Raw genomic sequence first — 24,037 nt, 5'->3', positions numbered from 1 at the left:
ATAAGAGCTGGGGAACATGGACTGGGAATATGGGACAGGGACAGGGAATGAGACTAGGAATGGGATTCAGACTGGGATGGGTGTGGAACGATACCGGGGGTGAGGTGACAAGGGAGTGGGTGGGCAAGAGGGGGTTGACAGCGGGGAGAGGGGGATCCTGGACAGGGGACACAGCAAACGAGACAGAGGGACATGGGGACAGTTCCAGGGCACGGGATCCTTGATCAGCTGCCCCACAACCTCCACCAGAGTCTCCCAGCGCAGACAGAGCTGCCAGGCTGGGATGCCCAAAGCCCTGAGCAACCCCTAAGACCTTCCCAGGAACCTTCAACTCCCTCAAACCCAGCATCCCCCCATCCCCTGGTTATCCCCCCATGTCCCCATCCATGTCTTAGCTCAATGTCATTATTTTTTACCCCAGTTTTGCGTGTTTTGAAGGGACAAAGAAATAAAAGGAAAATCCAGGCTAAGGAGAGCCAGGAGGATGTGGAGCCCCAGACAGGTGATTTCCCAACATGGATAACTGGCAGCAGGGATCGTCGGGGCTCTGCCCACTTGGGGTCACTGGGGATCATCGAGGGTGGATCCCTCTGTGCAGGATGGAGCTGGAGCAGCGCATGAAGCTCTTCCTGCACTCGGGGCATTCTCAGGTCATCTCTAAGTGGTGCCTCCGTTGGTGTTGGGTCAAGTTAGAGCTCTGTGAAAAGGTCTTCCCACACTGCCCACACTCGTAGGGCCTCTCCCCAGTGTGGATGCGCCGATGTACGACGAGGGTGGAGTTGCGCCTGAAGCCCTTCCCGCAGTCGGGGCAGCAGAAGGGCCTCTCCTCCAGATGAATCCGCTGGTGCAGGAGGAGGTCAGAGCTGGTCTGAAACCTCTTCCTGCATTTGTCACACTCGTAGGGCCTCTGCTTTGTGTGTCTCATTTGATGGCGGCTCAGGTTGTTGCTCGTCCTGAAGCTCTTCCCACACTCTCCACACTCGTAGGGCCTCTCCCCAGTGTGGCTCCTCTGGTGGGCAATCAGGTGAGAGCTCTGGCTGAAGCTCTTGCCACACTCCCCACATTCGTAGGGCCGTTCCCCCGTGTGGATTCTCTGATGGCTGCTCAGATTGGGTCTGGTCCTGAAGCTCTGACCACACCAGGGACACTTGTAGGGCTTCTCCCCAGTGTGGATGTGCTGGTGGCTGATGAGGTCTGATTTGTGCCTGAAGCCCTTCCTGCACTTGAAGCAGCGAAAGGGCCTCTCATCTGTGTGAATCCGTTGATGTATGAGCAGAGTGGAGCTGGTCTGAAAAGTCTTGCTGCACTGATCACACTTGTAGGGCCTCTCCCCTGTGTGGCTCCTCTGGTGGTTGCTCAGGCTAGAGCTCCGGCTGAAGCTCTTCCCACACTCACCACACTCGTAGGGCCTCTCCCCCGTGTGGATTCTCCAATGGCACATCAGGTAGAATCTCTTGCAGAAGCTCTTCCCACATTCCGAGCACTTGTGGGGCTTCTCCCCGTCCTGGAGCTGCTCATGGACCCCCAGCTCCGAGCTCCTGATGCCTCCCCGGGCCAGTTTGGGCCTTTCCTCCTCCAATTCCCATGATCTGCGTTTGCAGCTCCTCCTCATGCCGGATCTCCAGGCCTTTTCCTCTCCATTGGATTCCTGCGCCGTGGAGCTGCTCAAAGCAGCCTCTTCCACGAGATTCTGCTGCGAGGATTTGTCCTCCCTGCTCTCCATCCTCAGCTGAGTGTCTGGGGGAGGAAGGACAAGGAGAGGATGGGATTTGCCTCCGTGCCACAGGGAAGGGCAAGGAGACCCCCCAGTGCATCCCCAGCAGGACAGGGTCACCTGCAGGGCTGTCCTGCAGCCGGGGCCGTGCTGGGCTGGGAGATGGAGCAGGAGAGAGGGGGAAAGGGGCACTGACTTCCTCCTCACCTGCCTGGGGCTCCCGGGCCATCTTCCTCTTCCTTGCAGCCTCCTCCTTTTTCATCCTGCCATGGTTTGGGAATGGATAATCCTGCTTTGGGGGGGAAAACCAGGGCTGAGTGAGTTGGGTTTGATGGTCCCGCTGCCCAAGTGCCGCTGGAAAAGTCAGCGCCCATTTCATCCACGGGGTTCGGAGACCGCTCATCCCCAGCCTCCCCCACACCCCTAAGGGCTCTAGGGGGGTTCCCTGGCTCCGAGATCATTCCTCTGCGATCTCCCCGCCCTGGGGCTCCCGCCTTCACCCACGGCTCTCCCGGGGATCCCCAAACCCGGTCCCCCCCTCCCCGCCCGTACCGGGCGATCGCCACGTGGGATCAGCAAAGATCCCTGCATCAGCATTTCCGCTATAGCTTTGGAGTCCTGCAAGATCCAAGCATCCCCCATCCCACAAAACAAACTCCTCCCAGACATCCTCCGCATGGATTTGGGGCGAGCTCGCCGCCCCGCTTCACCTGCGGGTTCCGGGGGGCGATGCTGGCGGAACACGGGAAGCTGCGGCCGGAGCGGGGAACCGCGTGGGGACGGCGCTGCACCTCCTCCTGCTCCTCCTCTTCCGTCTCTCCTCTTCTTGCTCCTCCTGTTCCTCCCTCTCCTCACTTTCCCTTTCCTTTTCCTCCTCCTCTGTCCCTCCTCTCCCTCCCGCTCCTGCTCCGCTCCCAGCCCGGCCCGGGCAGTGCCGACACACAAAAGCAGCCGCGCTCTGCCCTGGGGGGGTTCCCAGGCGGCCCAGCCCAGCGCGGAACTGGGAGCGATACTGAGAGCACTGGGAACGATAGTAAGAGCAAGGGGAAGGAACTGGGAGCGCTTTCCCTGCCAGTGCCGCTCTTACTGGGAGCGCTGGGAGGGAACTGGGAGCGAACAGCGCCCGGACGGGGCTGCAGCCGAAGGAGGGCGGGGACAAGCCGAAAGGCGTGGTTATGCAAATATGGGAGCAATCGCGCGCTGGCCCTCTGGTGGACAATCAGGTTGGACCTCTGGGTGAAGCCCTTCCCACACTCCCCACACTCGTAGGGCCTCTCCCCGGTGTGCAGCATCAGGTGGACGATCAGGCAGGATTTCCGCCTGAAGCTCTTCCCACATTCTGAGCACTTGTGGGGCTTCTTCCCACCCTGGCGCTGATCATTCATCTCCAGCTCCGAGCTCTGGCCGCCTCCCTGGGCCAGGGTGGGTCTTTCCTCCTCGGATGCCCGTGATCTGCGTTTGCAGCCCTTCCTCGTGCGGGATCTCCGGGGATTTTCCTCCTCGCTGGATTCCTCTGCTGTGGAGCTGCTCAAAACAGCCTCTTCCATGAACTTCTGCCCTGGCGATTTGTCCTGCCTGGTCTCCATCATCAGCTCCTTCTCTGGGGAAGGAAGGACAAGGAGAGGATGGGAATGGGACAGGGAATGGGGACGGGGACTGGGCATATGGGACTGGGTAATGGAACCCAGACAGAGGATATAGGACAGGGACTGGGAATGACACTGGGAATGAGATCTGGACTGGGATGGCAGCAGGATGAGACTGGGAGTGGGGTGACACAGGAACAGGCTGTGGGACTGGAGTGAATCCTGGACAGGGGACATCAGAAAGAGGAGGATCCTGGACAGGGGACACCAGGAACCAGGACGGGGAGACATGGCAACATTCCCAGGGCAGGGGGTCCTTGATCCAGAACCTCTGGCAGGGTCTCCCAGTGCAGCTGAAACCACTCGGCATGGGGTGACCAAAGCCATGAGCAACCCCCAAATCCTGCCCAGGAACCCTCAACTCCCTCGGACCCAGCGTCCCCCACATCCCCTGAAAGGTCCTGCCATGTCCACATCCTTGTCTTAGTTCATCGTCTTTATTTTTAACCCTGAATGTGGGTGTTTGGAAAGACAAAGAGAAATCAAAATCCAGGCCACAGGGCGCCAGGAGGATGTGGAGCCCCCAGGCAGGTGTCTTCCCAACACGGATCACAGGCACCATGGATCACCGGGGCTCTGCCCACCGGGGCTCACCGGGGATCATCCAGCACGGATCCTTCCATGGAGAACAGAGCTGGAGCAGCGCATGAAGCTCTCTTGCACTCGAGCTACGCACTCACAGGGCTGTCCTTAGTGCTGGCTCTGTTGGTGTCTAGTCAAGTGCGAGGTACTGGAGAAGCTCTTCCCACACTGCGCACACTTATAGGGCCTCTCCCCAGTGTGGATGCGCCGGTGCTTGACGAGGGTGGAGTACTCACTGAAGCCCTTCCTGCAGTTTGGGCAGTGGAAGGTCCTTTCCTCTGTGTGAATGCACTGGTGTTTGAGGATATGGGAGCAGCTCTGGAACCTCTTTTTGCATTTATCACACTCCTAGTGCCTCTCCCCAGTGTGAATGCGCCGGTGGATGACAAGAGTGTAGTTGTGCTTGAAGCCCTTCCCGCACTCAGGGCAGAGGAAGGGCCTCTCATCTGTGTGAGTGCGCTGGTGCTTGAGGAGATCGGAGCTGGTCTGAAACCTCTTCCTGCACTGATCACATTCATAGGGCTTCTCCCCAGTGTGGGTCCTCTGGTGAACAGTAAGGGTGGAGCTCTGCCTGAATCTCTTCCCACACTCCCCACACTCGTAGGGCCTCTCCCCGGTGTGGATGCGCCGGTGCACGATGAGGTGGGAGTTGTGCTTGAAGCCAGTCCCGCACTCAGTGCAGTAGAAGAGCCTCTCCCCATTGGATTCCTGTGCCGTGGAGCCGCTCAAAACAGCCTCTTCCATGAGCTTCTGCTGTGAGGATTCGTCCTGCCTGGTCTCCATCATCAGCTCAGTGCCTGGGGAAGGAAGGACAAGGAGAGGATGGGATTTGCCTCCATGCCACAGGCAAGGAGATCCCCCCAGTGCATCCCTGGCAGGACAGGGTCACCAGTGGGGTTGTCCTGCAGCCGGGGCCATGCTGGGCTGGGAGATGGAGCAGGAGATAGGCGAAAAGGGGCACTGACTTCCTCCTCACCTGCTTGGGGCTCATGGACCATCTTCCTCTTCCTTGTGACCTCCTCCTCCTCCATTGGGCTGAGGTTTGGGAATGGAAAATCCTCCTTTGGAGGAGAAGAAGGGCTGAGTGAGTTGGGTTTGATGGTCCTGCTGCCCAAGTGCAGCTGGAGAAGTCAGCGCCCCTTTCAGCCTCGGGGGGCCCTTACCCCGCTCATCCCCAGCCTCCCCGACCCCTCCAGGCAGCCGGTTCGTCCCCCGGCTCCGGGATCGCCCCTCTGCGCTCTCCCCGCTCCGGGGCTCCCGCCTTCCCCCCGGCTCTCCCGGCCATCCCCAAAGCCGAGATCGCCCCTGTGCCGCCGGTACCGGGCGATCGCCACGTGGGACCCCCCCAAGATCCCTGCAGGGGCATTTCCGGTTCGGCTTTGGGTCCTGCACGATCCAAACATCGCCTGCCCCGCAAAAAAACTCTCCGGTAGATCCCGCCCCCCCCCGATGGATCTGTGGCGAGCTCCCCCTCCCCACTCACCTGCGGGTTCCGGGGGGCGATGCAGCAGGAGCCGGGGGAGCTGCGGCCGGAGCGGGCTTGGGGCTGCTTCTCCTGCCGCTCCTCCTCGTCCTTTGTCCCTCCTCTTTCTCCTCCTCCTTTTCTATCTCCTCCTCCTTCTCTCCCTCTTCGTCGTCTGTCCCTCCTCTCCCTCCCGCTCCTGCTTCGCTCCCAGCCCGGCCCGGGCAGTGCCGACACCCAAAAGCAGCCGCGCTCTGCCCTGGGGGGTTTCAAAGCGGCCCCGGCCAGCGCGTCACTGGGAGCGATACTGGGAGCACCGGGAACGATAGTGAGAATACCAGGAGAGATCCTGACAGCCCTGGGAAGGAACTGGGAGCGCTTTCCCTGCCAGTGCCGCTCTTACTGGGAGCGCTGGGAGGGAACTGGGAGCAAACAGCGCCTGGACGGGGCTGCAGCCGAAGGAGGGCGTGGCCAACTCAAAGGGCGTGGCTATGCAAATATGGGAGCGATCGGCCGCTGGGATTGGCGGGCGGGAGCAGAGCGGAGTTTCCTCGGTGACGTCAGGATTGTGGGGGGGCCGGAGTGATGGCGGCGGCGTGCGGTGAGAGGGGACAGGGAGCGGGAATAGAGACAGGAGCCGGAAAGCCGACCGGGGATGGGAATATGGGAACGGGACAGGGAATACGGAAACAGCAACCACAGAGAGAATATGGGATGGGGATTCGTGCTCCAAAGCGTCCAGGTGAAACCCAGCAGGGGCTGTGAGCTCTGCAGCTGGGCCTCCCCTGGGCTGCTGCGGCCCAGGGCCCGGAGCCGGGAGCTGCAGCCTTGCTCCTGTCTCAAGAACAGGAGCCTCCTCCAGGCCCACGGCCCCTCCATGGCCCCAGCAGGAGGGAGGGCTCTGAGCCACAGCGGCTGCTGCCAGGAGGGGCTGCTCCGGCCAGCTGGGCGCCTCTGGGAAATGCCCAAAGCCTTGTGCTCTCTGCAGCTGGCCAAGGACAGCAGCAGGCCTGAACGGTTCGTGTGGCACAGCCAGCCCGAGCTGCGGAGCCCTCAGGGCCCCATGCCAGAGACACCCCTCGGGAATGGGACTGGGAGTGGGACCAGGAACCGGGAATAATTCTGGAATTATGGGAGAGGACTGGGATCGGGACCAGGAATGTGGGACTGCGTCTGGGACAGGGATTGGGACTGGGAATGGGAACTTGGACCTGGAGTGGGACCAGGGATCTGTATATGGGAACAGGACATGGAATATGCAAACAGAAACTGGAGAGAGAATATGGGATTGGGATTAGGAAGATGCGACCGGGATCACAAATGGGAATGCAGGAATGGGAACAGGACAGCTAATACCGAAATGGAAATGTGGGACCAGCAGCAAGACCTGGAATACAAGAACAGGATCAAGGCAGGGAGTATGGGACTGGGAATATGGGAATGGCAACCAGGCAGAGAGTTTCGGATAAGGTCAGGGAATGAGACTGGAAATGGGATCCAGACTGGACCAGGAGTGGGGTGACATGGGAATGGGTGATGGACAAGCACGGTGACAGCAGGGAGAGCTCCAAATACCTTTAAAGGTTCTGGTGCCGTGGCGATGTTTGGACTTTGCAGGACTCCACGTGTGAGTCGCAAATGCCCCTTGAGGGGATACTGGGGAGTCCCCGGAATGCGGGTTTTTTGGGGGAGCCTGGTGGCAGCTGCCTGGAGAACTGGGATGGGGTGGGATGGGGCCTGGGAAGGGTGGGATGTGGATTGGGGTGTGGGATGAAGTCTGAGGGAGAGGGATGGGAGGGGGCCTGGGAAGGGTGGGATGTGGATTGGGGTGTGGGATGAAGTCTGAGGGAGAGGGATGGGAGGGGAGGGGGCCTGGGAAGGGTGGGATGTGGATTGGGGTGTGGGATGAAGTCTGAGGGAGAGGGATGGGAGGGGGCCTGGGAAGGGTGGGATGTGGATTGGGGTGTGGGATGAAGTCTGAGGGAGAGGGATGGGAGGCTCTGGTCACCTCCCTGGTCCAGGGTGGGTCTTTCCTCCTCGGATCCCCGAGATCTGCGTTTGCAGCCCCTCCCCTTGCGGGATCTCCGGGGATTTTCCTCCCCATTGGATTCCTGTGCCGTGGAGCCGCTCAAAACAGCCTCTTCCATGAGCTTCTGCTGTGAGGATTCGTCCTGCCTGGTCTCCATCATCAGCTCAGTGCCTGGGGAAGGAAGGACAAGGAGAGGATGGGATTTTCCTCCATGCCACAGGGAAGGACAAGGAGATTCCCCCAGTGCATCCCCAGCAGGATGGCATCACCAGTGGGGTTGTCCTGCAGCCGGGGCCATGCTGGGCTGGGAGATGGAGCAGGAGAGAGGGGAAAAGGGGCACTGACTTCCTCCTCACCTGCTTGGGGCTCATGGACCATCTTCCTCTTCCTCGTGACCTCCTCCTCCTCCATTGGGCTGAGGTTTGGGAATGGAAAATCCTCCTTTGGAGGAGAAGAAGGGCTGAGTGAGTTGGGTTTGATGGTCCTGCTGCCCAAGTGCAGCTGGAGAAGTCAGCGCCCCTTTCAGCCTCGGGGGGCCCTTACCCCGCTCATCCCCAGCCTCCCCGACCCCTCCAGGCAGCCGGTTCGTCCCCCGGCTCCGGGATCGCCCCTCTGCGCTCTCCCCGCTCCGGGGCTCCCGCCTTCCCCCCGGCTCTCCCGGCCATCCCCAAAGCCGAGATCGCCCCTGTGCCGCCGGTACCGGGCGATCGCCACGTGGGACCCCCCCTAAGATCCCTGCAGGGGCATTTCCGGTTCGGCTTTGGGGTCCTGCACGATCCAAACATCCCCTGCCCCGCAAAAAAACTCTCCGGTAGATCCCCCCCCGATGGATCTGTGGCGAGCTCCCCCTCCCCACTCACCTGCGGGTTCCGGGGGGCGATGCAGCAGGAGCCGGGGGAGCTGCGGCCGGAGCGGGCTTGGGGCTGCTTCTCCTGCCGCTCCTCCTCGTCCTTTGTCCCTCCTCTTTCTCCTCCTCCTTTTCTATCTCCTCCTCCTTCTCTCCCTCTTCGTCGTCTGTCCCTCCTCTCCCTCCCGCTCCTGCTTCGCTCCCAGCCCGGCCCGGGCAGTGCCGACACCCAAAAGCAGCCGCGCTCTGCCCTGGGGGGTTTCAAAGCGGCCCCGGCCAGCGCGTCACTGGGAGCGATACTGGGAGCACCGGGAACGATAGTGAGAATACCAGGAGAGATCCTGACAGCCCTGGAAAGGAACTGGGAGCGCTTTCCCTGCCAGTGCCGCTCTTACTGGGAGCGCTGGGAGGGAACTGGGAGCAAACAGCGCCTGGACGGGGCTGCAGCCGAAGGAGGGCGTGGCCAACTCAAAGGGCGTGGCTATGCAAATATGGGAGCGATCGGCCGCTGGGATTGGCGGGCGGGAGCAGAGCGGAGTTTCCTCGGTGACGTCAGGATTGTGGGGGGGCCGGAGTGATGGCGGCGGCGTCCGGTGAGAGGGGACAGGGAGCGGGAATAGAGACAGGAGCCGGAAAGCCGACCGGGGATGGGAATATGGGAACGGGACAGGGAATACGGAAACAGCAACCACAGAGAGAATATGGGATGGGGATTCGTGCTCCAAAGCGTCCAGGTGAAACCCAGCAGGGGCTGTGAGCTCTGCAGCTGGGCCTCCCCTGGGCTGCTGCGGCCCAGGGCCCGGAGCCGGGAGCTGCAGCCTTGCTCCTGTCTCAAGAACAGGAGCCTCCTCCAGGCCCACGGCCCCTCCATGGCCCCAGCAGGAGGGAGGGCTCTGAGCCACAGCGGCTGCTGCCAGGAGGGGCTGCTCCGGCCAGCTGGGCGCCTCTGGGAAATGCCCAAAGCCTTGTGCTCTCTGCAGCTGGCCAAGGACAGCAGCAGGCCTGAACGGTTCGTGTGGCACAGCCAGCCCGAGCTGCGGAGCCCTCAGGGCCCCGTGACAGAGGCACCCCTCGGGAATGGGACCAGGAATAGGGACAGGGACCAGGACAGGACCGGGAATGGGGACAGGGACTGCGAATGGGACTAGGAATATGGGATGGGACTGGGAATAAGGACAGGGACTGGGGCCATGGACCGAGAATGGGGACAGGGACTAGAACTGGGAATGGGACTTAAAAGACAGTGACCAGGACTGCAAATGGGGACATGGACTGTGAATAAGGGACTGTGATTGGGACTGGAAATACAAGACAGAGACTGGGAATGGGACCGGGAATGGGACCAGGAATGGGGAAAATGACTGGGAATGGGACTGGGAATACAGAGAAGGACCTGGAATGGAACCGGGAATGGGAATATTGGAATGGGACATGTAATTCGAAAACTTCAATCAGAGCAAGAATATGGGATGGGGATCCGGGAGATGGGATCAGGATTGGAAACGGGAATAGATGAGCGAGCCTGGGTCTGGGACTCTGGGAACAGGACAGGGAATATGGGAATGCGGGACTGGGAATACGGGAACAGGACAGGGAATATGGGACTAGGAATATGGGAATGGCAGCTGGGTAGAGAGCATGGGGCAGGGAGTGAGACTGGGAATGGGAATGGACTGGGATGGGTGCAGTACGAGACAAGCATGCTGACATGAGAATGGATGGTGAGCAAGTAGGGTGACAGCAGGGAGAGGGGAATCCTGGACAGAGGACACCGGGGAGCAGGACGGGGGAACAGTTCTAGGGCAGAGGGTCCTTGATCAGCTGCATCAGAACCTCTGCCAGGGTCTCCCAGTGCAGCCAGAGATGCTTGGCCTCAGGTGCCCAGAGCCCTGAGCAACCCCTAAGTTCCTCCAAGGAACCTTCAGGTCCCCCACATCCCCTGGATCCCCCATGGCCGAATCGTTGTCTTAGTTCAACGGCTTTATTTTTACCCTAGTTTTGGGCATTTGGAAAGGACAAAGAGAAATGAAAAGAAAATCTAGGCCACGGGGAGCCAGGAGGATGTGGAGCCCCCAGGCAGGTGTCTTCCCAACATGGATCACTGGTACCAGGGATCACCACCCCGGGGTCACTGGGGTTCATCCAGCACGGATCCTCCCGTGAGGGATGGAGCTGGAACAATGCACGAAGCTCTTCCCACACTCAAGGCACTTGCAGAGCTGCCCTTAGTGGTGGCTCTGTTGGTATTGGGTCAAGGCTGAACTCTGTGAAAAGCTCTTCCCACACTCGAGACACTTTTAGGGCTTCTCCCCAGTGTGGATGCGCCGGTGCCTGACGAGGGCGGCGTTCTGCTTGAAGCCCTTCCCACAGTCAGGGCAGCGGAAGGGCTTCTCCTTGGTGTGAGTGCGCTGGTGGACGAGGAGATCGGAGCTGGTCTGAAACCTCTTCCTGCATTCCTCACACTCATAGGGCTTCTCTCCTTTGTGGTTCCTCTGGTGGCGGATCAGGCTGGAGTAGTGGCTGAAGCTCCTCCCACACTGGGGACACTCATACGGCCGTTCCCCTGTGTGCCTCCTGTGGTGGATAATGAGGGTGGAGATCATCCCGAAGCTTTTCCCACACTCAGGACACCCATAGGGCCTCTCCCCAGTGTGGATCCGCTGGTGGGTGACAAGGCTAGACTTGTGCCTGAAGCCCTTCTTGCACTGGGCACAGCGGAAGGGCTTCTCATCTGTGTGAATGCGCTGGTGCCTGAGGAGACAGAAGCTGGTCTGAAACCTCTTCCTGCACTTATCACACTCATAGGGCCGTTCCCCGGTGTGGATTATCTGGTGTTTGATCAGGCAGGAGCTTCGGCTGAAGCTCTTCCCACAATGCCCACACTCGTAGGGCCGTTCCCCCGTGTGGTTCCTCTGGTGGTCAATCAGGTAGGAGCTCCGGCTGAATCTCTTCCCACACTTTGGACACTCGTAGGGCTTCTCCCCAGTGTGGATGCGCTGGTGGGTGACAAGTTCAGATTTCTCCCTGAAGCCCTTCCCGCAGTCATGGCAGAGGAAGGGCCTCTCCTCTGTGTGAATCCGCTGATGCCTGAGGAGATGGGAGCTGGTGCGAAACCTCTTCCTGCACTGATCACACTTGTAGCGCCTCTCCCCGGTGTGGATCCTCTGGTGGCCAGTCAGGTTGGATTTGTGGCTGAAGCTCTTCCCACACTCGCCACACTCGTAGGGCCGTTCCCCAGTGTGGATTATCCAATGGGAGATGAGTTGGCATCTCCATCTGAAGCTCTTCCCACATTCCGAGCACTTGTGGGACTTCTCCCCATCCTGGAGCTGCTCACTGACCTCCAGCTCCGAGCTCTGGCCGCCTCCCTGGGCCAGGGTGGGTCTTTCCTCCTCGGATCCCTGAGATCTGCGTTTGCAGCCCCTCCTCGTGCGGGATCTCTGGGGATTTTCCTCCCCGTTGGATTCCTGTGCTGTGGAGCTGCTCAAAACGGCCTCGTCCACGAGCTTCTGCTGCAGGGATTTGTCCTGCCTGGTCTCCCTCCTCAGCTCAGTGCCTGGGGAAGGAAGGACAAGGAGAGGATGGGATTTGCCTCCTTTGCAAAGGGAAAGGCAAGGAGATCCCCCCAGTCCGTTCCCAGCCGGATGGTGTCACCAGTGGGGTTGTCCTGCAGCTGGGGGCCATGCTGGGCTGGGAGATGGAGCAGGAGAGAGGGGGAAAGGGGCACTGACTTCCTCCTCACCTGCATGGGGCTTTCGGGTCTTCTTCCTCTTCCTCATGGCCTCCTCCTCCTCCATTGGGCTGAGGTTTGGAAATGGAAAATCCTGGTTTGGGGGAAAATAAGCTATGAGAGCTGGGGATTCCTCCTGCCCAAGCTCATCTCTAGAAGTCACCGGACATTTTGTGTCCATAAAAACCTTCAGACCACGAAGATTTAGCTGAAAAACCTCTCACAAGATTGAGACCCTCAATAGCAAGATTGAGATCCTCAAGACTTGAATGGCACATGATCATCCCAAAAAAACCCCACCAGGAGTCCACCCTCTCTGGTCTCTCCACTTTGGACTTTCTGGGGATCCTGTCTGTATTGAGGGTTCTCCTCTCCGGGGTCCCCACCCTCTCCAGGCTGTCAAGGATCCCAGGAATCCCTAGGGTCCCCCCTCTCTGCTCTTCCGACCTTGGGCTTCTGGGGCTCCCCCTTCTCTGGGCTCTCACTCAGCCATGCCGGGGCTCTTGGGCTCCCAGCGCTCCCGTGTACCCTGACTCTGCTCCAGGCTGCGGGGAGCTCCAGCGCTTCTCCCTCGCCTGGGTGTTCCCCTCTCCGGCCTCAGCCCTGGGGGGCTCCTGTCTCCTCCGGCCTCAGCCCTGGGGGTCTCCTGTCTCTGGGCTGCACACTTCGGTGTCCCAGTGTTCTCCCCTCTCCTGCCCTTCCCCGCGAGTAAACAACCTCCCGGGACACCCCCAAAATCCCCCCAAAGGCCACTTGCGGCTTAGCTTTGGAGTCTTTCACCTCCAAAAATCCCCCGGCCACCCTAAAAATACCCTCCCACGGAGCCCCCAGGATATTTGGGCGAGCTCCCCCTCCGCGGTCACCTGAGATACGGGGGGGGACAATGCCTCAGGGGCGGGAGGGCTGCGGACACAGCGAGGGCTGGACCGCGTGTTCCCCCGCTTCCACTTCCTGCTCCTCCTCTTCCTCCTCTAGCCCAGCTCTTCCTCTCATTCCTGCTCCTCCTCTTCCTTTTCCTCCTCCACGCCTCCTCCTGCTCCTTCTCTTATTCCCTCCAGCCCTTGTACTGCTGCTTCTCCATCACCGCTCCGCCGCTCCCTTCCTCCTGCCCCGTTCCCGCAGCCCTCGCAGCCCGCGGCAGGAGCGGGGCTGGAGCCGGGACAGCTCGGCATGGGCAGCGCGGGGCTCTCGGCTGCTCCCACCCGCTGGGGGCGGGGGGAACCCAATCTGGGCAAAAGGAGAGGGAAACTGGGAAAAGTGGGGGCTGCAGATCCACACTGGGGCTTGCTGGGGACCCTGGCTGGGGACTGCCAGCCCTTGGGGCTCCTCTCGGGAGATCCGGGAGGGGGAAAGGCAGAGGGGGCTGGGGTGTCACTGGGGAAGTGGCAGCACTGGGAGTGACTGGGCTGTACTGGGATCATTTTGGGAGTGAGTGGGAGCCTGCAGGGGCAATTGAAGCCGTGTTGGGGGCAAATAAGATATACTGGGAATGGCTGGGATTATTCTGAGATTGACTTGGAGCAGCTGTGAGCAACTGGGATTATGCTAGGAGCAACTGGGAAGAACTGGGTGTGACTGGCTGCATGCTGGGGGGGATTGGAAGCAACTGGGCTTATACTGGGATCAACTGGGGTCATGCTGGAGGTGACTGGGATCATACTGGCAGCCTCAGTGACTGACACTGAGGCTGTTTGGGAGCAGTTGTGAGCAAATGGGATCATACTGGAAGGAACTGGGAGTGACTGGGAACATGCTGGAGGGAACTGGGGTACACTGGGAGAGACTGGGAGTGACTGGAATGAAAGTGAGGGTGAAAGCAACTGGAACCATGTGGGGCCCAACTGGTTCATACTGGCAGTGACTGGAGGCACACTGGGGTCATACTTGGATCATACTGGGAGGGACTGGGTTAATACAGGGAGTACTTGAGAGTGACTGGGAACACACCCTGCACATCATCCCTCATACTGGGACTGAGTGGGTTGATCCAGCTGGAGGCAACTAGGACCATACTGGGAGAGATCGGAAGCAACTGGGATTATAGTGGGACCATACTGGGAGTGCTGGTACATGAGTAGGATCATACTGGAAGTTACTGGGATCATATTGGGGTTGAAAGGGAGCGACTGGGATCACACTTTGGGCTACTGGGAGCAACTGAGAGAAACTGGGATCATGCTGCAAGCAAACTGGAGGAACTGGGAAGGACTGGATGCATGCTGGAGGCAACTGGGATATTGTGGGCATGACTGGGATCATACTGGGATAGCTGAAACCTTCCTGGGGCCACTGGGAGTATCTGGGAATGGCTATGGACATGCTGAGGGCAACTGGGATATACTGGGAGTGTCTGTAAGCATACTGGGGTGACTGGAAGCACACTGGAAACAGCTGGGCCCATGCTGGCTGAGACTGGGATCATACTGAGGATGACTGAGATTCACTGGGAGTGGCTGTGAGCAACTGAAATCATGTGGAAAGGAACTGGGAGGAAGTGGGAATGACTGGGAGCATGCTGGGGGTGACTAGGATCTACTGGGAGAGACAGGGGATCATCCTGGATGCTAGTGGGGTCATGCTGGCATTGACAGGGAGCAACTGGGATCACACTGGGGGCACTGGCATCAGACTGGGAGTGACTGGGATCATACTGGGATCATACTGGTTGTGACAGGGATTAGACTGCAAGTGACAGGGATCATACTGGGAGTGGCTACAATCATACTGGGATTAGAGTGGGTGTCAATGGACCTTGACTGGGGGTTACTGGGAGCAACCAGGCCTATGCTGGGAGCCAACCGTGCACACACTGGGAGGAACTGGGAATGATAGGATGCATGCTGGTGACAACTGGGATGTACTGGGAGTGACTGGGGGCAACTGGATCATGCTGAGGTAACTGGGAGTGCCTGGGAATGATTATGAGTTCATGGCAACTGGGATATACTGGGGGTGTCTGTGAGCATACTGGGGTGACTGGGAACACACTGGGGGTGACTGGGATTAACTGGGATTTACAGAGCCTCCACTGGGGACAGCTGGAAGTGATCCCCCTGTTCCCCCCAGGCCTCCCTCAGGCTCTGTCACATCTCCCAACCTGGGATCTGCCCGGAGCAGCGCGATGGCTCCAGCGCTGGGGCTGGGGGCGCTCCTGGGGGGCCAGGGGGGAGTGGGACCCCCGGCACCGGGACCCTGATCGGCCATTCCCAGCACTGGGACCCCCCTGGATCCCCTATTTCTCTACTCCCCTTTTCCCAGCCATCCTATGGCTCCCAGACTCCAGATGTCCCATGTCATTGGGACACTCTGGAATGCCTTGGACCCCCATTCCTGCCTTTCCCAAGCCCCCAGCCCCAACTTTCTGCAAGGCCAGAGACCCCCTGAACTCCCTGTTCCTGAACATCCTGGGTGTCCCTATCCTGGTATCCCTTTTTGGGAAACCCTGGACTCCCTTTTCCTGGGCTCAAGGACCCCCTGGAACTCCCTTCTACCTGTCCAAACCTATGCCCCCCCATTTCCTTGACTCTCAGACTGCCCTGAGCCCCCATTCCTGAGAATGGAGAAGCACTTTTACCCATTTGCCTGGCACTTAGACCCCCCTGCACCCCATTATCTGGCACCAACACAACATTTTCCCAGCCCTCTGGCTCTTCAGCCCCCAACCCCACACTTTTCCTTGGCCCTGGGACCTCTGGGCCCCCATTCCTGCCTTTCCCAGTCCCCAGCCCCTCCTTTCCTCACAGAGAAGAGCCCTGGCATCCCCTTTCCTGGGCACAGGACAGCCCATCCCACCTCTCCCAGTCCCTGCACCCCCTTTCCTTGACTCAGCCCTGAACCTCCTTCCCAGCTCTCCCCCTTTTCCTTGACCAGTTGCACCACCTGGATCCCCAAACTCCTATTTCCACCTTCCCCAGCTCCCCCAAATCTCCGTGTCCCCCCGGTTCTCCACTCCCTGCAGTACCTGGAAGTGGCGCTGTCAGAGCCCAGCCCGGGGGTCCCCAGTTCTTTTGGATTGTGGATGGGACCCCCTGTGAGCCATGTGGGAGTGAGCGGGGCTGGATGGAGCCACAGACACCGGGGATGGCAACGGGAGCTGAGCTGGGATTTTGGGATAGCCAGAGCCTGCTCAAGGGCAGGAACCAGCACATATCTGACAGTGACCTGGAGACGGGGCTGGTACAACCAGAACAGGGGGAGCTGGGGGCTGGGCTGGGATCTGGGGGGCTGGGGGAATCTCTGGGAATGGGATGGGACCTGTGGGGCTGGAATGAGAATCCAGGGAGCTCCAAGGGGCTCTGTGGGGCTGGGACACGACTCCATGGGTCTGTTCTCATTCCCAGGTCTCCACACAGTGCAGGTGGTTTCCAGCTGTGACCTGCTGTCCAGTGGAGCATCCATGGATCCCACTGGTAGGGCTGTGAGGGGTGGGATTTCATCTCCTTCCAGCTGGGATCTGAGTGCTTTGCAGTGTCCCACGGTGCTGCCTGGATCACCCAGAGGTGCTGGCCCTGTTTCCATGAGCCCGGGGACCCCCGGACCCCCATTCCCGGCCAGCCCGGGGCACCTCACCCCCAGGCCTCCCTTTGCTGGGAAATCCAGCCTGGGCACGGGGCTCTGCAGCTGCTCTGGGATTTGTGATCACCCAGAGGAAAGGGAGGGAACAGAGGAGAGAGAGAAGGAGATTGGGAATCAGGGATCGCGGTCCGAGCGCCCAGTCCTGCTCCGCCAGGGGTGGGACCCGCAGCCGGCGGATCCGCGGATCCCGGTGCTGTCCCTGCTTTGGGCCAACCCCAGCGGGTTCCAGGCAGAGTTTGAGCGCCGGCCTTGTGAGTTCAGCGTGGCTGAGGAGGGTCCCGGGGGATGCCAGGAGGAAATCCCGGGGAATTCCCTGGAATTCCCGCGTCCCCTCCGCCCGCGATCCCTCGGGCACTTTGGCCTCCGCGTTCCCCGCTCTGTGCCGCCGCGATCTGCCCGGCGACCGATGACGTCACAGAATCCTCGTGCTGCCATTGGCGGGCAGGAAGGAGCAGCGCCAATGGCGGCTCTGGAGGCAGGGGCGGGGCCGCAGCGGCGCAGCGGATTGGCTGCAGCGCTGGGGCTGGGGGCGCTCCTGGAGGGGCTCGGGGGGCGGTGAGAGGTGAGGGGGACCCTGGACACCCGGAATCTCCTGAGCCGCAATTTCCGGGCACTGGGAACGCCCTGGACTTCCATTTCCGGGTACTAGAACACCGTCCACCCCCATTCCTGGAGTCTGTCACCTCCCTGCAGCCCCTTCCCCAGCGCCAGGACCCCCTGTTCCTTATCTGGCCCCGGGACCTCCCTGAATGCCCCTGAACCACCATTCCTGGGTGCTGTGACTCACTGCACCCCCCTACCCAGCGCCGGGATCCCCGTTACTCCTTATCTGGCAAGAGAGGTCCCTGAACCCCCATTTCTGGGCACCGGCACCTCTCTGGACCTCTGTTTGCGGGCACTGGGACCATCGGAGCCCCCATTTCCAGGAAGGGGATTCCCTGAACCCACATTACCCATTTCTGGAAACCCCCTGATCCTCAATTTCTGCACCACAGGACGCCCTGGAACTCAATTTCCAGGCCGAGGATCCCCTTGTCCCCCCGTTCCCTGACAACGGGACTACTTCCCTTGGTTTGAAAAGACAGGTGTCTGCTGAGGAAGGCAGGAGCCTCCCCTGAAATGGAAAATGTAAATCCCTCCGCTCTGAAGTGTTATAATTTTGAAATTAAGGGGGCTCTCAGGCAAAGGTATGGAAGCGGAAATAACAGCTCTTTATTAGGGAAGAAAATTATAAAAATAAAATAAACAATGCGGTAATACAAAACAAGACTGACAGAGTCAGAATCCAAGCTGACACCCTGTTGGTCAGGATGCCGATAGCAGCCCAACTGAAATGGTGGCTGCAGTCCTCCTGGAGGGACAGATGTGGTTCTGTTGAAGCAGTGATCCTGCAGAAGGGTGGACTTTTCCTCTGAAATTCCAGAGGTGCTGTAGATGGGCTTGGTCTTCCTCTAGGAATCCAGTGGGAAAGGGCTGCTCCTCTGGGAATCCAGTGGAGAAGAAAAGCTGCTCCTCTGGGAATCCAGTGGGAAAAGCCTGACTCTGGTGTTCCAAATCTCTCATTATATCCAGGTAGGAATGCTTGGCTCCTCCCTCTGGGCAGAGCTTCTCCCAATGGGATGATGTCATTTTATCAGCCCTGCAGTGAGGCTCAATGGCCCATTAACAGAAGATATCTCCCCTGAGGGAGGATGGCTTGGGGAAGAGATAAAGCAAACTGCCCAATTAAGGGAAGATAACTGCCCCATCAGATAGGAATAGAATACACACGCCCATTTCCAACCTAAGACATTTTCCACCCCTTATTCTATTATTATCTGCATCACAATGATATCTTACACATAGTTCTCACTGAAAACTAGGTTTCCCTGTGGCACACAAGGGGCTTCTCCATCTTTTGCATTACCCACCAAGTGTAACCAAGTCCTTGAGCAAAAACTGTCCCACGGACAGGGGGATTGTTTGGATCCCACTGTCATCCAAACATTCTTTCCTAAAATACCTTTCATGTGTACCACAGAGGCTTTATCTCCATCCACTGTGTGCAAGGGCTCAGACTGGGCAGGGGCTGCTCGATTGATGGACCCTCGGGTGTTGACCATCCAGGTGGCTTTTGCTAAGTTCGTTTCCCACTTTCTAAAGGTTTCCCCCCACAAGTGCCTTCAGAGTAGTCTAAAGTAGTTCAACGTTCCCAGCAGCTGGTGCATGAGAGGGGATATGATATATCCCTTCAATAGCATGTTCCCTGGCCCAGGTTGATAAGGCCACTCTTGAAATGGGTCCCGTTGTCCGACTCAGTTTTCTCAGGGGTGCCATGTCTCCACAGGACTTGCTTTTCCAGGCCCAAGATGGCATTCCAGGCAGTGGCGTGAGGCACAGGGTAGGTCTCCAACCACCCAGAGGAGGCTTCCACCATGGTCAGCACCTAGCCTTGCCTTGGCGTGTCTGGGGCAGTGTGATGTAGTCAATCTGCCAGGCCTCCCCACATTTATATTTGCAGTGGAGCAAATTACCAACTTTACCAATTACCAATTTACAAATTACCAATTACCAACTTTACCAATTACCAATTTACAAATTACCAATTACCAACTTTACCAATTACCAATTTACAAATTACCAATTACCAACTTTACCAATTACCAATTTACAAATTACCAATTACCAACTTTACCAATTACCAATGAAAAATTACAAGTCACAAAAGTTTAAGTAATATAGCAGTAGTTTTCACAGGGTGAAAGGTGAAATTTTGAAGAATTTTACTGTGGGGGTCTAGGGGGACAAAATGGAGGGATCTGGGCGTTGTCCTGTTCTTCTCCCTTCTTCTTCCTGGCCTCCATCTTCTTGGTGATGGTGGCACATTGGGATTGGTTTAGAATAGAACGTCACTGTCTAACATAGGTGACAGGTATTGGAAAATAACTGTAAATATTGAATACATAGTTTGGAGCATAAAAGACAACACCAGCCCCGTGGTGGGGGAGTGTGCCCCAGACTGACCTGCAGGACAGATCTCGGCAGGCCAGACAGAAAAAGTTGTGGATGAAAAATTATAAACAACCTTGAGAATGCGAGCCGAAGACTTCTGATTTCTTCTCGGACATCTGGGTTGGGGAAGAGAGACTTTCGGGATCATCTCGACCAGAGAAAACCCCGAGATGGATGTTCCTATTTCACCAACCTAAAAAGGCGGCACCTATCATCTTTGAGATAATTGCACAGTTAATCATCAAATGCCATCAGAAATGTTTACAATTAAATACAAGAGATCCTTCCGAATGTATTATATCTGTGCCACAAGAACAATTTGAATGGTGCTTTGACAACAGCACGGCTTTACAACGTGCCTTGCAAAATTTCTCGGGACAGATTACTCACCATCTACCAAGCCATAACTTACTGCAGTTGAGTGGGACCACTGAGCTATCCCTAAAACCACTGAATAGTTGCACAACCCTAGAAGGTGTTGCAGAATTTACTGTTGGTTTTGGGAAAAGGGAAAAGCCATTGTAGCGTGGAGAGAGGAAAATGAATGGCAAACATTGGAAGGTTGTGAGAATGGATCACCTCAGTTGGTGGAGCTACGTGCTGTAGCCACGGCTTTTCAACGTTTTCCCCATATTCCTTTAAATAGTGTAACTGACTCTGCCTATGTTGCTGACATCGCGCAGAGATTAGATCGAGCCCTGTTAAAAGAAATTGATAATGCACAATTTTTTAATCTACTAAAAACTTTGAGACATACCATCCAGGCCAGAATTTGTTGTCACCATGTCTGCAAAACCCTGCAGAGGATGACAGATAATGCCTTTGTATTTAAAAACAAAAAGGGGGAACTGCGGTGGCTAACAGCTGGCTCAAAGACCTCAAAGTTATAAATAATCCTAATGTTATAAATGAAATGGAACCACTTATATAACTAATTCTGTAAGTACCTCAACTGTATAACTGGACCAGTCTGGACTGTTGGGGAGCAGGTCTGGGCCATTGGAGACACAGCTAGCTATTGGCTGGTTGGCCAGGTGGACTCTAGTTCAGCCAATTATGACTAAGCACAGAGACCTTCAAAACTCTATCAGAAAAGCACTCAATAAAAGTTGGCTGTTGTTGCAAGAACCTCGGTGTGTTCTGTCGCGTGCCTCTCTCCAACATCAGGGACACAATGGGGGAATAGGGAGAGGGACTCGCAGAGGGGTGACAGGGACACAAGGGGCAGGACAGGGAAACACAGAGGGGTGACAGGCAGCCACGGCAGGGGATATCGACAAACAGAGGGGAGGGGAGGGGAGGGGATGTGATGCCAGCAGGACACACATTAGGGGACAATGTCACCACAAGTGTGGGGACGCTGCCAGCAGGGTGCCTCTGGTGGCACCCAGCATGGGGCCATGTGACTCCGGCACATGACACTGATCCTTACCCTGTCCCCAGCCTGTCCCCAGGGATGCTTGGGTGCAGTTGCCCTGGGACACCCTGGTGCCTGTCACTTGCTTCCAGACCACTTGTCACCAGCTGAACAAGGACCCTGTCCAGCCCTGGTGGGTGGTGACATTTGGCTGGGACACTGCAGTGGTGGCAGTGGGGATGTGGTGACAGGAAGTGCATCATGGACATGGCCAAGATGAAGGTGCTGGTGGCACTGTGGTGGCACAGGTGATGGCACTGATGCTGTCCCAGTTCATGTTCCCATTCATGTTTCCCATGTTCCCACCCATGTCCATGACCCGTCATGTCCCCACCCCGGGCTGTGTCCCCATGTGTCCCCACATGTACCCATCCATGTCTGTGTTCCCCATGTCCATGTCCCCATCCATGTTCCCCATGTCCCCTCATGTCCATGTCCCCCCATGGCCCTACACATGTCACTGTCCCCCACATGCCTCCATCCATGCCTTAGTTCAATGCCTTTATTTTTACCCCAGTTTCAGGGCTCTCAAAGGGATGAACAGAAACCTTTTAGTTTCAAGGATAAAACAAAAATATTTATTTGTCCCCGCCAGCAGAGTATTCGTGTGCTTGGGTGGGTGGGAAGAACGTTTCTTGGAGGGGTTCCCAACCCACTGTTTCCAAAATCAGGGGTTTTGCCCCAGTCCATCCCCATTTGGCTGTGGAAGATGCCCATGGAGCAGAGGGAATTAAAACAATGGATTTATATTGGAGAAGACCTCCACAGCTATCCAGTATTGCTTGATGAAACAAGAAGACTCAAAAAGTGAGATTTTTCTGGGATCAGGAGTCGACAAATCCCCTCTCCAAAATGGATTTCAGATGTTGTGCTGTGGATGTCTTCAGGTGCCCATGGGGAGACAGGAGGATGTGAAGACCCCAGGCAGGTGTCTTCCCAACAGGGATCACCAGCACCATGGATCAGCGGGGCTCTGCCCACTGACTTCGACAGGATCACTGCCTTAACAGAACCACATCTGTCTCTCCAGGAGGACTGCGACCACCATTTACTGGGACTGCAGGCAACACCCTGACCAGGAGGGTGCCAGGTTGTGTTCTGACTCTCTCTGTGACTTTTTGTAGTCCTGCCCTTTTATTTCAATTTTCCTAGGAAAGACTGATATTGCTATTCCCGTATCTTTGCTTGAGAGCCCCTTAATTTCAAAATTATAGTACTTTGGAGGGGGTTTGCATTTCCCATTTCAAGGAAGGCTCCTACCTTTGTTGACAGACACCTTTGTTTTCAAATCAAGAGAGGCAGAGGGACCATGAAACGCAACACGCTCATCCCTTGTTTTTCCCCAAACCAGGATTTCCCATTCCCAAACCTTGGTCCGATGGAGGAGGAGGAGGCCGCGAGGAAGAGGAAGATGCTTTTGGAGCCCCATGCAGGTGAGGAGGAAGTCAGTGCCCCTTTCCCCCTCTCTCCTGCTCCATCTCCCAGCCCAGCATGGCCCCCAGATGCAGGGCAACCCCGGTGCCAACGCCGTCCTGCCAGGGATGCACTGGGGGGATCTCCTTGCCCTTCCCTGTGGCAAGGAGGCAAATCCCATCCTCTCCTGGTCCTTCCTCCCCCAGGCACTGATGATGATGATGGAGACCAGGCAGGACAAATCCTCACAGCAGAACCTCGTGGAAGAGGCCGTTTTGAGTGGCTCCATGGCACAGGAATCCAATGGGGAGGAAAATCCCCGGAGATCCCGCACGAGGAGGGGCTGCAGACGCAGATCTCGGGGATCCGAGGAGGAAAGACCCACCCTGGGCCGGGGTGGTGGCCAGAGCTTGGAGCAGGGGGTCCATGAGCAGCTCCAGGATGGGGAGAAGCCCCACAAGTGCTCGGAATGTGGGAAGAGCTTCAGGTGGAGCTCCAAACTGATCCGCCACATGAGAATCCACACAGGGGAACGGCCATACAAGTGTGTGGAGTGTGGGAAGTGCTTCAGCACAAGCTGGGAACTGGCCAGACACTGCAGGAGTCACACAGGAGAACGGCCCTACGAGTGTGCCACGTGTGGGAAGAGCTTCTGCGACCGCACCGCCCTGATCAAACACCTGAGGAGCCACACGGGGGAACGGCCCTACATATGTGAGGAGTGTGGCAAGAGCTTCATCCAGAGCTCCCACCTGGCTGTCCACATCAGGAGCCACAATGGGGAGAGGCCCTATGAGTGTAGGGAGTGTGGCAAGAGCTTCATCCAGGGCTCCAGCCTGATTGTCCACCTGAGAAGCCACAATGGGGAGAGGCCCTATGAGTGTGAGCAATGCAGGAAGAGGTTTCTGAGACATTCCCATCTCCTCCGCCACCAGCGCATTCACACAGATGAGAGGCCCTTCTGCTGTCCTGACTGTGGGAAGGGCTTCAAGCAGAAGTCCAACCTCATCAGGCATCATCGCGTCCACACCGGGGAGAGGCCCTACGAGTGTCCCGAGTGTGGGAAGAGCTTCTCACAGAGCTCTACCTTGACCAGACACCAACGAAGCCACCACTAAGGGAAGCCCTGTGAGTGCCCCGAGTACAGGAAGAGATTTGTGTGCTGCTCCAGCTCCATCCCCCATGGGAGGATCTGCTCTGGATGATCCCCAGTGACCCCAGTGGGCAGAGCCCCGGTGATCCATGGTGCTGGTGATCCCTGTTGGGAAGACACCTGCCTGGGGTCTTCACATCCTCCTGTCTCCCCATGGGCACCTGAAGACATCCACAGCACAACATCTGAAATCCATTTTGGAGAGGGGATTTGTCGACTCCTGATCCCAGAAAAATCTCACTTTTTGAGTCTTCTTGTTTCATCAAGCAATACTGGATAGCTGTGGAGGTCTTCTCCAATATAAATCCATTGTTTTAATTCCCTCTGCTCCATGGGCATCTTCCACAGCCAAATGGGGATGGACTGGGGCAAAACCCCTGATTTTGGAAACAGTGGGTTGGGAACCCCTCCAAGAAACGTTCTTCCCACCCACCCAAGCACACGAATACTCTGCTGGCGGGGACAAATAAATATTTTT

The 24,037-nt window shown here is 57.5% G+C and overlaps 2 protein-coding genes across 2 annotated transcripts in view; one reads left to right on the top strand and one right to left on the bottom strand.

The window, feature by feature from the left end:
- Positions 1 to 23,649, top strand: part of LOC121358321 (zinc finger protein 883-like) — a 37,782-nt gene extending 14,133 nt beyond the window's left edge. Inside the window, exons 3-5 of the mRNA XM_041476423.1 lie at positions 20,086 to 20,097; positions 21,086 to 21,092; positions 22,999 to 23,649. Coding sequence (XP_041332357.1) covers positions 20,086 to 20,097; positions 21,086 to 21,092; positions 22,999 to 23,524 — 545 coding nt within the window. The 3' untranslated portion in view covers positions 23,525 to 23,649. The remainder of the gene's footprint in view (positions 1 to 20,085; positions 20,098 to 21,085; positions 21,093 to 22,998) is intronic.
- LOC121358324 (zinc finger protein 99-like) lies at positions 533 to 12,989 on the bottom strand. The gene is given in 8 exon segments (XM_041476425.1): positions 533 to 1,737; positions 1,922 to 2,006; positions 2,425 to 2,549; positions 2,802 to 3,314; positions 3,972 to 4,645; positions 10,513 to 11,836; positions 12,023 to 12,104; positions 12,874 to 12,989. Coding segments are annotated over 7 exon segments (3,942 nt in total). The 5' UTR covers positions 12,078 to 12,104; positions 12,874 to 12,989; the 3' UTR covers positions 533 to 571.
- Positions 23,650 to 24,037: the final 388 nt, after the last annotated feature.

This window comes from Pyrgilauda ruficollis, unplaced genomic scaffold (assembly GCF_017590135.1).
Source record: "Pyrgilauda ruficollis isolate IOZ18807 unplaced genomic scaffold, ASM1759013v1 scaffold380, whole genome shotgun sequence".
Lineage (NCBI taxonomy): Eukaryota > Metazoa > Chordata > Aves > Passeriformes > Passeridae > Pyrgilauda > Pyrgilauda ruficollis.
The sequence above is the reverse complement of the archived record's forward strand: the minus strand, read 5'-3'. Positions and strand labels throughout refer to the sequence as shown.